At 35.0% G+C, this 14726-nt stretch overlaps 1 protein-coding gene across 9 annotated transcripts in view; it reads left to right on the top strand.

Annotated features, from left to right (window-relative positions):
- Positions 1 to 14726, top strand: part of Cep112 (centrosomal protein 112) — a 350634-nt gene that overhangs the window by 129919 nt on the left and 205989 nt on the right. For all 9 annotated transcript variants that reach the window (XR_016538284.1, XM_090349879.1, XM_090349880.1 and 6 more), the window contains one exon: positions 8538 to 8673. Coding sequence is in view for 8 of the 9 variants with exons in the window: in XM_090349879.1 (XP_090206005.1) it covers positions 8538 to 8673 (136 nt within the window). In the remaining variant the exon portion in view is untranslated. The remainder of the gene's footprint in view (positions 1 to 8537; positions 8674 to 14726) is intronic.

The raw sequence follows: 14726 nt of genomic DNA, 5'->3' as shown, positions 1-14726 counted from the left end.
ATTTTCTATTTGACTTGGACAAATCACTTTTCTGTCATTTTTCATCTGTAAAAATGTTTTAGTTATAAAATAAATGAAATACTATATGAGCTATCTGAAACTGTAATAGACATAGTAAGTACTCAATAAATGTTTGCCATACCTTTCTTGCAAAGATGTAGAAGTTATACTATCAATGTTATAGTTTGCATATAATATAAATAAGTAAAAATACTGGAAATTTTCTATTGTAATTTTAAAACACTTCACATTACTTAGAAATAATATATAATGAGCAGAAAGCTTCTCTTGCATGATGAATGTTGCATTTATATTTGATAAATAAGGAAAAATAGTCTTCCTTAAAATTTGATCTATTTGTGCATAGTGATGAACATAAGTGAGAATATTTCCCAGCTACTTTGAAGTATTCAACTGCCCAGGGACAAGATATGGATGATGTTTTTGAAGGAAATAAATATTTCAGCTCCACATTTCCTTTTTTTTCTTTATTCTTTTGATCTGCTTTGGTTCACTTATCATTCTGTGTGGATGACTTCACTCCACTTTCTTTCTTTCCCTAGTAACCAGCAGTGGTACTGTGCCTATTTCAGAGGGTTTAGGTTTTGCTGTTTTAAAAGAAGAACAGGATTTCCTTAGTATTTACTGATATGATTCAGTCTCTAAAACAAAAGCATTAGTGGATCTGCGCATAGATTTTACATCTATGATGTGTAATTTATACATGCAAGTTTTAATCAGAAGCTTCTTAAATATAGGAATATAAAAGGAAACAGCATTAGGTTTGGAATTTATTTTGAAATTTGAAGATGAAAGATTTTTGGGGGGAGTGGCTGTTGCTCTTTATTTTTTTCTTTTTTTATTAAAGAATTTATTAACATTGATTTTTACATCATATTTCAAAGGACATGTTTAACAAATGAGTGTTGAAGAAGGGAATCTACATACAATCACTGGTACTTAGTTTTTAGAACATAATCAAAATTAGGCTAGGGTTTGTATATCGTAGATACATATTAATTTATGAAATAAAACATTATGTCTAGGGGGAAAACCAAGACGGGTGGGGGGTGTGGGGGGGGGGGGAGGGAAATGGGTACCAAGACATGTGAAAGGATACCAATGTATGTGAATTAATGCACCTTCTATCTGGCAAATATCATGTAACCCTTTTACTAATTACAATTAAAAAAAAACCCAAACAATCCAAAAACAAAAAACAAAACAAAACAAAAAAAAACAAAAAACATTATGTCTATAGAGTCATAGGTTTTTATGTCTATGTAGTTACCTGTTTGCAGTCTGAACCAGTGCTTTATGAATGACTCTTTGGAAGTTTGATTGACTGTTATGAACTAAAATGGACTAAATATTCTTTTTTGTGATCATAGTTCTTTTTCTTAAATATATTTTATTGTAATTAATAGAAAGGGTTACATTATATTCACCAGATACAAGGTACATTACTTCACAAACATTGATACTCCTTCTCATGTTTTTGTCCCCATTTCCCTCCCCTCCCCTTATCTTTTCTCCCCTTCCCTATCCTATTTCAAATAAACAAATAAACATATATATAATATATCAGATAATAAGGTAAGATACTGTAACAGTATGAGATAAACCAGATCCATATAAATATTCTTTTAAGAGGAAGAAGGAGGAAATCTTATCTGTTTTCCATAGATATTTAAACTATGTCATTTAAATGTGAAGGGTATTTTGTTGTTGTTTTTTACATTTGTGGGGCTTGAATTCAGGGCCTTTTTTCTTTCTTTGCCAGTCCTGGAGCTTGAACTTAGGTTATGAGCACTGTATCTGAGATTTTTCAAGGGAAGCATTCTACCACTTGAGCCACAGCACCATTTCTGGCTTTTTCTCTGTATAATACAGAGTAATTGAACCCAGGGCTCCGTGCCTGGTAATAGGCCAAACTCAGGGCCTTGGACACTGTCCTCGAGCTCTTTTGCTTAAGGCTAACATTCTACCACTCTGAGCCAGTGCTACTTCTGATTTTCTGGTGGTTAATTAGAGATAAGAATCTTACAGGCTTTAGGGTCCAGGCTGGCTTTGAACCATAATCCTCAGATCCCAGCCTCCTAAGTAGCGAGGATTCCAGTCATGAGCCACTTAGAGCCTGGCTAATATGAGAATATTTTATCCTTGGAAATATTCTCTTTATCTCCGGCATATCAGTTTGCTTTTTAAGCTTGAGTTCCTATGTAGTTTTCATTTAAATAAGCCTCCTGTGTCACTGAGATTAGTTCACTATTAAAATATATATTGCAGGCCAGGAGTCTGACCTAGTGGTAAAAGTGCTTGCCTAGCATGCATGAAGACCCGGAAATGGTGCTGTGGCTCAAGTGGTAGAGTACTAACGTTGAGAAAGCCCAGGTCTAGTAGTGTTCAGGCCCTAAGCTCAAGCCCCAGGACTGCCCCAAAAAATAATAAATTATATATATATGTATATATATTCATATATATATATATATATATTGCATGGACTAGCACCATCAGCATCTATGTGATAGAATCATGAAATGTCTTTTCTATGAGCAAGGTAGAAATGTTCACCAGCATCCTTTTCCTTTCAAGATCTTAAAACTATCCCATAAGAAGTCGCCTAATAGTGACCTAGCCTGCAGTGTCTGATATAGTCTTTGTGACTCTCAGATGCTTATTCTTCATTACATACCACATAGCTCTTTTCTGTGTTGGCCTCTAATCTTGGGAGGAAATTTGTAAAGGACATTTTTGTTTTTTTGTCTATAGAAAGTTTTAGTGGTCTCTGGAAGTCTTGTTCATCTCTATATTGATTCTTCATGAACTAGCATAGCTGGAGTTTGAAGATGATGCAAATACATCTTAGAGGAGGGGTCATCTGATGTTAGCCAACTAGCTTCTGGGCCTTACCTCATCCAAACGTGACACTGTTCAGTTTGAGTCTTAAGTATCCTTGTTGCTTATCAAACCTGGTAATATTACTTACTTTTTGGGGGGTTACTAAACCCAAGGCTTGAACTCAAGGCCTGGGTAATACCCCTGAGCTCTTTTGCTTAAAGCTAGCACTTTACCATTTTAGCCACAGCTCCACATCTGGCTTTTTGGTGGTAAATTGGAGAAGGAGTCTCACAGATTTCTTGCCTGAGTTTTCGAACCATGATTCTCAGATCTCAGCCTCCTGTGTAACTAGTATTCTAGGCACAAGACACTGGTGTCCAGCATAAACCTAGTAGTATTACTTACAAGAAGTAACTGAATGTTCATAAAATCCTTAGATATTTGAAAAATACAGCACTATTTTTTTTTCCTGATTTAAGCGTCAAATTTGCACTGTGCCCAAGTTCTTTTTGTTCCTCAGAACATTATAAGGAAAATTTTAAATGTTGTATATCAAGTACCATAGATACCCTTGAGCATATTGTGTATAATAACTAAACTTGTTTTCTATTGCTGCTCTGACAAATTACTACTAACTTTGTGTCCTAAAACAATTTTATTCTCTTAGTTCTGGAACTCACAATATGACTTGAGACCTATGGGTCTGAAGTCAACCTGTTGTTAGGCTGGCTCTTCCAAGTGCTTTGAGGAAGAACCTTTCCTTTTCTTTGCTATACCTTCCTTCTCCTTCAGTCCTACACAGTTGGTCATGTTGATGCAGTAGGTCAATTTGTAGAATATTCTTAAGTTTTCAATATTATAACAAATACCAATGCCAATTTTACCTTGAGCATTATTTTCTGGCCCTTGAATTATCAACTAGTTAGATGTCTGTAGTGGCAATCATGGTTCCCAAGAATTAGCAGAGACTGATGGTTTTGAGAGTCTGATGGAGAAGAGGCTCAGTCCCACACTTAGTGAAAAATACTATTATAAGCTATGTTTGGGATGCACACCTTTAATCCTGACCCTGGGAAGACCAAAGCGGAAAGTCATGAGTTTGAAGCCAACTTGGAATATGTACTGATATCCTGTATCCCTCCTAGAAAAATAAGAAGTTATTTTTAATGTTTTGGGCATACTCAATTAAGTAATCAATTTAAGTACCAACTGGTAGTACATAGGTGATAGTGCCTATGACTGTTTTTCCTACACCACTCCAGCTAGAAAGGAATAGAGACTCTTCTCTGCTTTCCAGACTTTTTGAAGTTTTTGTTTTAATTTTGTTTTTCTTAGAGTTTCCAGTGGAGATGCCAATCTGGCAACAAATGAAGTATACTGTAATGTGAAGCCTTATAAATAAATGTTGGATCATGGCCATTATTATCAAAAGTACTGCTACATAAATGTGCCAAAGAAAGATTTTCAAGTTAGGGGTTGGCCTGCACATATGAATGTTAGCTTGTAAAGCTTAAGAAATACTCAATTTTAGTCCATTAGTCCCCTACATTTTATTACCCTTTTTGGAATAATCATGTACTTCAGAACATCTTTAATCTGGTTTGTGGTTGTGTAAGAATGCACCTTCTTTTATTTTTCTATCTTTTATCCTTTATATACTTAGAGGAGGAGAAGTTGCTGTGTTTTATAACTAAGTCAGCGCTGAAAAGATTTTCTTTCTGCCTTCTTACCTTCACGGAGGCCCAGCTTTAAGACATTTAAATGATGCATTTATATTCAGCCTTACAACTAGTTCCCCTGAAAAAAAAATATTCAGTGATTGTCTTTCTTGTAGGATGCATTGTTTGATATCCTAGTAAGAAGGGAGCAAGTAGTTGTTATATGTAACCAAATTGACATGTCAGTGATTGCACTATGTAAATGAATAACTGACTTGCAAAGCAAACAGTTTATTTCAGCCATAGGACATGTATTTTTACAGGTTCTGATAGCAGATTTTCTTTTGGATAGTAGTATGCGATTTTTATTATATATTTCAAGATTTCAAATATTGTCCAATATACTTTATTTTTTATAGGTAGGCTAACCAAAAGTAAGCCTTTGATAGCTTTTCATTCAAATTATGAAATGTCTTCCCATGTACTTTCAAAGGCCTCAGAACTTAAATAGTAACATAGCATGAACTAGTAATTGCCATCTCTGACCACAGATCACTGTTTCAAAGCTTGAAGTTGTCACTTCAATCTTGTTGAAATTTAAGTGAATCTAATGAAATTATTACCACATTTTTATTTAAATCAGAGATTTAATTTACATTAAGACAAAAGATTTCTAAATCCTCACAAAGCTACTGATTGTCCTAGATTTATGGATTTATTTTCCTTGATGTACATTGAGGAAGATCTGAGCTCACGTTTGTTGGAGGTAGATACTAATACACATTTCTCTATGATTGCCTTTTACTATAAAGTAATACTTATTACTACTACTACTTTTCTACTATTCCTACTACTTTTCTACTAAAGTTAGTGTCCTTTATTGTATAAGACTTATTTTAACTTTGTAAAAGGTCTCTAAAATATACTTATAATGATAGTTATTACTTGGGTTTATGTTCTTCTAACTTAGTGGCAAAGTAATTGAACTAATCAGTAAGAATGACATGAAGTTAAAAAAGATATATGTACATATATTAAAATGAGAATGTTTACACTAAATAGTTTCTATGAATGATGGAAGTAAACATTAATAACTAACTGGCAAAAAGAGAAAACAGTATTTTAGCCATAGGTCATATTTTTATAAGATCTATTAGCACAATTTCTTCTGGCTTATTAGTAGTACATAATTTTGAGATGATATGATATGAGTTTTTAAGTTTTCAGATACTAGTCAGTGAGTTTTATTCTCTGATGAATTTTTATCTAACTTATGAAATAATCTTCCCAAGTACTTTTGGAAGAACCCTCAAAACTAAAGACTCACATAGCCATGGGGCAATATTAAACCAAAAAATGGCAAGTAAGCCTGTAAAACAGATGTGCAGAGGAAGAGGGAGTTCCATGGGAAATTGCTGTCTTTATCATGAGGTGCAGTGATTAATATCATTTTTCAGAGATTTAGAGAGATCTGGGGAAGGGTATGAAGATATAACTAGACACTGGTGCATTCTTTCCACTGATATGCCATAGGGCTGCTTATTTGAGTGTGCACCATGCCCAGAGACAATGGTGCAGTGGTGATGGGGTGTGAAAAAAACATTAACGTCTATCTACACCTCTGCATTATAAAGACAAGAGAGTTCTGCTGAAGTGGAAACTGTCGGTCTGTCTGTCTGTCTATTTGTCTATTGCATACCATCGACTTAGATTTTCTTAGGGAGATTTTTTTTGTTTTTCTTTTTTTTCTTTATCAATTGTGGGGCTTGAACTCAGGACCAGGGCACTTTCCCTGAGCTCTTTTCCTCAAGGCTAGCACTCTACCACTTTGAGCTGTAGCATCACTTCCAGTTTTCTGGTAGTTAATTGGAGAGAAGAGTCTCATGAAATTTATTGCCCAGGCTGGCTTTGAACTGCTATTCTCAGATCTGTCTCCTGAGTAGCTAGGATTATAGGCATGAGCTACCAACTCTTGGTCTTACAAATTACTTTTTTTCTACCTCTTAAAATGTAATAGCATTATTTCATAATTTGAAAATATCTTTTTTCTTCTCTGTGATATTTACCTAAAATTTAGCTTAGGTAAGTTAAATGAGCCTATCTTCCAGCATTCTTGCAATTAATGATAAGATGTTTTGTGTATAGCTTAACATGTCCTGTGTGGGTAGATGAGCCTAGTTAATGTCACTGAAGGCATCTGAAGAGAGCAATGCAGCCATAGAGCCAACAGAGGGAGCTGTGGAAGCAGATGCCTAGCTGCAGTCTCTGGGGGAGGAGAAGGAGAGAACCTTGGGACTATTTCTAAGCTCAGTTCCACTTCTGTGAAAGAAATTTGTTCTGTGAAAGATAGATTAAAAAATATTCTAACCAAGACATGTGAAAGGGTATCAATGTATGTGAATTAATGCACCTTCTATCTGGCAAATATCATGTAACCCTTTTACTAATTACAATAAAAAAAATAAATTCTGTTTTGTTGTTAAAAAAAACAAAGAATACATCAAATATACGTTATTGTATTTAATGGAGATTTTAAACCTATGACACTAAACAAGCTCTACAAGGCGCTTAGACATTTATAAAGTTACAGAAAATATATTAAACTACATAAATTCTAAAAAAAAATATTCTAATAGAAATTTTCCGTGACTAAAAGTAAGATAAGATAAATAAAAATTTTTTGCTCAATACCTAGGACCTAGTGAGAACTGAAAACTGGCTATTATGAAGTTGAGTACATTTATATATTAAAACCTTATTTTTTTTCTTCCTGTCAACATGCAGAAATTTATTTTGTAGGTGCTTAGTAATTGTATGATTTCAAGTATGACTATATTAAGTAGTTATCTGTTCCTTTTAGTTAAGTCTTTTAGAAGCCAGTGGAATAATTTCAGGTCATCATGTTTTATTGACTCACTATAACTTTTGGCAGATCTTGCTTTTGATACATTGGTTCACTAAAAATTGAGACATTATAGACAATAAAATTTCCTTTTTTTAAGATATGCAGTGTTGTATTTTAATATATTTACCGGAATCTGTTATTGTTTCCACTATTTCCAGGATCATATATATTACTCAAAAAGAAAATCATAGTGGGTGCCAGGCATTGGTGGTTCATGCTTGTAATCCTACCTACTCAGGGGCATGAGAGCTGATAATGGTGGTTGGAAGCCAGCAGAAAAAAGACTCTTATCACATTTCACTGTGTCTCTAAGTGGTAGACTTGAGCCAAAGAGCTCAGAGACAGTGCCCAGGTCCTGAGTTCAAGTAGCATGGCCAACAACAACAAAGAAGAAAGTCATATCAGTTAGTTGCCCCTTGCCAGACCCTAAATCTTCTGGTCTCTAGTAGTTAAATATCTGCTTTCTGTGTCTATATATTTGCCTACTCTGGATGTCATATAAGTGGAACTATATAGAATGTCAACTTTTGTGACTGGCTTCTTTAACTTACACTGTTCTCAAGGTTCATGAGATTGGAACATACACCAAAACTTTACTGATTTTTTTGCCAGTTGTGGGGCTTGAACTCAGGGCCTGAGCACTGTCCTTGGACTTTTCTCAAGACTAGAGCTCTACCACTTGAGCCACAGTACCACTTCGAGCCCTTTTGTATGTATGTGGTACCAAGGAATCGAACCCAGGCCTTTGTGCATACTAGGGAAGCACTCTACCACCAAGCCAAACTCCCAGCCCCAGAACTTTACTGATTTTTAACTCCCAGTAATACTCCCTTGTATGGATATACCACATTTTGCTTATCTGCTCATGAGTGAATAGAAATAGGTAGTCTTATACAGTTTTGTTTGAAGGGAAATCTTTGAAAGAAGCTATGCTTTTATCAGAGTATGTGTTATATGTTTATAGCCTTTTCTCCTGCAACAAGTTATTTTATTGTCAGCTCTTTACAAGAAAGTTTTATAGGATGTGGATCAAAAAGTGGAAGTCTGGATTTTATTTTAAAGAAGGCTAACTGTTCTTTTATTTAAGCCTAGTTCTTTTCTATTTCCACTCTGAAGCTTTTCTGACTTTCCAGGGAGAAAGAGGAACAGCTCACTCGTGTGACTGAAGTACAGAGGTTGCAAGCCCAGCAGGCAGATGCTGCTCTGGAAGAGTTTAAGCGGCAGGTAGAGCTGAACTCAGAGAAAGTCTATGCTGAAATGAAAGAGCAGGTAAGAAGAACCATAGTGGTTATTTTGAAAGCCACTCAGTAGGAGAGTACATTCTCATCCTCAGTAAGATAGAAACATTAATTTTTTTCTTTATATATATTTTATTGTAATTAATAAAAGGGTTACATTATATTTGCCACATAGAAGATGCATTATTTCACAAAAATTGATACCCTTTCTCATGTCTTGGTCCCCATTTCCCTCCCCCTACTCCCACCGCTCATCTTGTTTTCCCCCTTCCCTATCCAATTTCAAATAACCAAATACAAATATATCCAATATATCAGATAACAAAGTGAGATACTGTAACAATATGAGATAACCAAGAGACAGCAAAAGAGATGAGAGATAACAGTACATTAAGGACAACAATCACTCATTATATGGCTTTTGTTTCTAGATCCTAGAAGTCCTTTCATTTATACTGTATGGCCTTATGTGTCTAGGTTTTGCTCTATTGCAAATCTCTGCTAGGAGAGCCCAAGGTTTCTACTGATTATGACAAATGAGGGAAACCATTGAGCCTATGTTCCTTTGAGTCTGGCTTACTTCACTTAATATGATTTTTTCTAAGTTTTTCCATTTCCTAACAAATGGGGCGATGCCATTCTTTCTGACAGCAGCATAGAAACATTAATTTTAAAAATACTTTATCAAGTTGGGAAGGGTGTGTAAAAATATTGAAATGGTTGTCATTGATCAAGATGCACTGTACTCATGAACTGCTTTGGCAAATGGCATCTCCTTTGTATAACTACTTACAGATAATAAAAAAAATTTTTAAATGAAAAAAATACTTTATCAAAATTAGCCATGTACAGTCAAGTTCAAGGTTTAGAATGAGAAGGGGTATTAACCCTTGACTCATCCTTTAAGCAATATCCAAACAGTCACTTCAAGGTCTCTTCTACAGGGGTAGCAAGGACAAGAATGCATTTTGTCAGGGTAAGGAAGTTGCTCAATGGGAGAGGATGGGCCTGGCCCATCCTGGGTTCCATCCCTAGCAGCACAGAGAAAAAGGTATCATGACTTGGAAGATGAATGAAAGACATTACCACCTATTCCTTATTGTAGAGGAAAAACGCAAATTGGCCATGTCCTTGTTTCTGCATGCTCTACTCCCTAAATAGTGTTTACTTGAAGCAGTTACTGCAGATTTGTAAGTAGCAATTTAAGCAGACTGAAACTGTTTCCATAGAACTTTTAGTTTTGAGAGAAAATAAATCATTTGTGAAAGAATAAAGGGAATTACTAAAGACATTTAGGTAAGCATAGTGAATAATCAACAAATAACTTTTTGTTTATGAAAACTAAACATTACCAGGGAATCTTTAGTTCTTCTTGTTGCTCATGTCTGCTCAAGATATTTTCTCCTCTCCACCTCTTAGGAAACCACTACTGATATATATATTTTTTGTGGGTCATGGAACTTGAACTCTGGGCTTGAGCATTGTCCCTGAGATCTTCAGCTCAAGGCTACCATCCTACCCCTTCAGTCACAGCCCCATTTCTGGTTTTCTTGTGTTACTACCATGCCCAACATTGTGGGCTACCATGCCCAACATTATAGCTAATTTTGTGTGCTTTATTTTCTACTTTTACAGATAAACCATATAAACATAAAATATAGAATTTTATTTCTTAATAAATATTTCTAAACCATTTTATATGCATATAGTAGATGCACACACATATATATATAGTTACATGTTATAGGCATATATAATTACTTTTCTATTTCTAAAATTACATTCATTATTCTTGTTTCTTCATTCACACTTAAGACTATGTATCTGTCTTCTAATTATATAGATTTGGTATAACCCTTTGAATGGTGAATATATTTTATTATGAATATAGACTATTAACTCTTATTCAAGTATGTTTATTTTCAAATGTTCCTGAGTAGAAAGATAATGTTGCAGTATTTGTGATTCCATTTTCAGCTGTAGTTACCTCCCTCAGGAATCCTAGACACACATTAATAGGAGCAAGGTGACTAAGATTTCATGTGTGAATCTGACCAAGCCCAACAGGGCTTATGGTTCACAACTGTGTTTGTTTTCTTAGCTCTGATTTCCACTTAGGAAGAGTTACTGGGATTTGGGCCCTAAAAGTCCAGGTCTGAGATCTCGGGGTTTTTTTTGTTGTTTGTTTGTTTTTTTATTTACTGCCTAAGGCATTAGCTGGATTCCTGCTGAAAGTTTGTACTGGAAAGCAGAAGTTTTCTATCCTTGCAGTATAGATGTAAGGCCCAGCCCCCTGCTATGATCAGGGCCCATATTGTAGAAAGTTTTGCTGGTCCAGATATTCCATAGAACTAATAGGAAGCTCTAGGAAAGCCTTAAAATGAAAGGAACAGAGGAAGCATCAAAGGACAAAGTCCCAGGCAAGAATTTTAAAGTGCACTGTCAAGTATTCTAGGTTAAAAAATAGATGGTTTTAAGTATTATGGTAAAAGTATAAATTCTTGAGAAAAGTTGACTATGATATTCATCTGATTTTGACTCAGTAACTTGTACTTCTTGTGGCTGATGGAATATTAACAGGGTAAAAATTCATAAATAAGAAGAATACAAAATCAGATGAATAGCATGGAGCCTGTGAGAATATTCTCTATAGAAAAGACTTCTGCATTTAGCCCTCACAAAATGAAAGCATGCTTATGGAAATAAGCCACAATAGAATTCAGGAAAAACAGTTGAAAAAAGTAGTACCTTTCTAAGAAGCCACATATCATGTAAATCAACACAATGATATTTGGATACACCCAGGGGGAAAAAATTAAACCTCACAAATAAAATGAATATCCTATAAGCTTTTAGGCAGAATGGCACTAGCAAAGAAATAAATGCATAATATTTCACATTTGTAAAGGAGAAGTTATTACTCAACTATATATATAATCAGAGTTTTGATCTGCAAAATCAACAGAAGCCATTTTATAAGTACGAGATGATGGGATATTTATATGAAATGTCTGTAAAGTATGTAACTGTGTATAAATATACATGTATACATTCCTTATTTCTTTTCTGGATGAGCTTGTTTGAACATATCAACCAACAGAAGTGGATACCAGCATATAGTACCAGGAGAAGGCAAGAATGCAGGACTAACAAAATAGAAAGAAATGGAAGAAGTGTTAAAAAATCTAGTTCTAAAGTAGAATGTTCATTTCAGAAAAAAGAAAGTATATAAAGTATAAAATAAAGATTTAATAACTTGAATCTAAATTCCTAGATTACACTAAAGGTACTGAGATGTTTAAGAGTAGATGACTTCACTTGTAAGTTATACTAAACTTTTAAAGAAAAGCATTACTCAAAGACTGTTAAAATACTTTTTGTTTACTTTTTTTTTCTTCTTGACAGTACTGGGGCTTTGAACTCAGGGCCTGGTGCTTGGCAAGGCAAGTGTTCTACTCAAACCACGCTATTTTCCCCAAGAAAAAAATACTTTTAATTCTTTAAAAACTTGTAGAAAATAGAGGAAGGACATTTTCCTATTTTTATTTTCTAGTCCTGAGGTTTGAAATCAGAGCATGGATACTGTCTCTAAATCTCTCTATGCTCAAAGCTATATCTCTATCACTTGAACCATAGAACCACTTCAGGCTTTTCTCAGTGTATGTGGTGCCAAGGAATTGAACCCAGGGCTTTGTACATGCTAGGCAAGCACTGTACCCCTAGGCCAAACTCCAGCCCCATTTTCCTCTTCTTTTTGAAGGCCAGTGTTCCCCTGGTGTCAAAGGCAAAGAAAATGGCAAGCCCACTGTCTGTCATGAACATGGACATAGGAATCTTTAGTGTTTTAGTAAAGAGTCATGTATAATTACTCTATACCAAACCAAGTGAGATTTATCTAAGAACTCATTTTTAAAATTCAAAAATCAATGTTTATGCCATAATAATTGAATAAAGATTGAAATCACCTGATTATCTCAATGGAGGCAGAAAGACATTTGAAAAAGTCTAATACCCATTTATGTTTTTTTTTGCCAGTCCTGGGGCTTGAACTCAGGGCTTATGCACTGTCCTTGCACACTTTTTGCTCAAGGCTAGCACTCTGCCACTTGAGCCACAGTGCCACTTCTGACTTTTTCTGTACCCCTATATGATACTGAAGAATTGAACCCAGGGCTTTATGCATAGGAGGTGAGCATTCTACCACTAGACTATGCTCCTGGCCCCTCATTTATGATTTTTAAAAAATTTAGAAAATTAGAGTTAGAATTAAATATACTTAACCTGATAAAGAACCTTTATAAAAACACCACATGAAAAGTCACATCTAATAAACTTAATGTTCCATGGTTTAATGCTTTTCCCTTCTAAGGACCTGGCAGTGTATATGCTTCTTCTAGGCAGCATTGTGTTGGAAATTCTGGATATTACACCAAGGCAAAGCCAAAACCAAACAATAACAGAAAGGAAGAAATACAGAAATACAAATGTTTGACATATACTGATAATCCTGTATAGGATAAATGTATAAAATGAACACTAGAGATAATAAATGATTTAACAAGTTTGCAGATGTAAAAGTGCAGAAATGAATCATGTTTATTTGCTAGCAAGGAAATCCTAAAAATTAAAAAGTAATGTGATTCATACTAACATCAAACAGAATAAAATATTTACAAATAAATAATGAAATCAGTTGAAGGCATGGCATGTATGTAGACAACTGTAAAATATTGCTGAGAGAAATGAAGAAAGCTCTATATGAATCAAGAGCTATCTGTGTTCATAGAGCACAAGATACAGCAATATTAAGATGGTAACTTGCTCCACATTGCCCCTTAAATCCAGAACAGTGCTTTCAGAGATCCAGTGTACTTTTATTGCTAATAATTGGCAGTAAGAAATGTTTACATTTTACTTCACTCATAAAAATAAAGGGAAGAAAAATAGTGAGCTAGAAATTCACAAAGACCAGAGGAAATCATTGTGCATTCCTTGGGAGAGGAGAGTTGTGTGACTTTTCCAAAATATCATTTAATATTGAGTTCCTTCACCTGCTAGCTCTACTTGTAGAACTTGATTTTTTTAAACTACCATGTCGAGATATGTTCTCAAAGGTGTTTAATTGTAATGCTGTTTACTAATATTGAAAAATTTTAAAATATGTAGAAAATTAGAAATGTAGAAAATCATTCTTTTTAATTAAATTACAACAGAGTCTATACCTTATGTGGCAAAGTAGAAAGCCCTGGAAACATGGTAATCTCAGAAAGCATGGTATTAAGAACTGTGCCCAGGCACAAAATGAGATGGCCACAGTATAAGGATAGCCAGGATGACAGGCTGTGTGTATGCAGGTGTTCTGAAGCTGGGCCAGTCCAATTGCAATTTTTCTATTGAACCAGTTCTCAGACATTTCCAACTGCATGTGCTATGCTGGTTTCCATCTTATTTCACCAAGTCTGCCTGAGCCTGTGACTTGTTCTGTTTTTCGCCTTATTTTATATGCTCATACCTCTTGGTATCAGGTCCCTGATGTCTGGCTCTATGACCAGGGAAGGGCAATGTGGTACTTGCCTTGGAGATTCCCATTTCCCACATCATCTGTTTCCATGTCCTGCCTTGGTTATCAGTCCTCCCAGGCCTGATGTTAAGCCCACTCTAGTGGAAACTACTAGTGATAGCCCTACTACAAAGACATTGCTTTGTTTGTCTTCTGTTGAAGCAATATTCTTTAGTGGTGTCAGTTATACAGTTTTGCCAAGTGCTGTTGAAGTTCTGAGATGAGAAAATACCCTCAGCATGAGTATAATGGGATCCTTATAGCTAGGTTTTTTTTTCACACGTAAGCCATGTACTTCTCATAGAGTAATCTGAACAAATGTTAAGCAACATTAAAATATATATGGCAAGACATGGTAATTTAGAAATTGATTCCATAATATTAGTTAATTAAAAAGTACAGACCTGGGGCTGGATTCGATTCCTTGGTACCACATATGTAGAAAAGCTGCAGTGGTACTGTGGCTCAAGTGGCAGAGAGCTAGCTTTGAGGAAAAAGCCCAAGGACAGTGCTCAGGCGCTGAG

The sequence above is a fragment of the Megascapheus bottae genome, chromosome 17 (genome assembly GCF_031878675.1).
Source record: "Megascapheus bottae isolate mThoBot1 chromosome 17, mThoBot2.hap1, whole genome shotgun sequence".
NCBI classification, from domain to species: Eukaryota; Metazoa; Chordata; class Mammalia; order Rodentia; family Geomyidae; genus Megascapheus; species Megascapheus bottae.
This window is presented reverse-complemented; position numbering and strand designations above follow the sequence as displayed.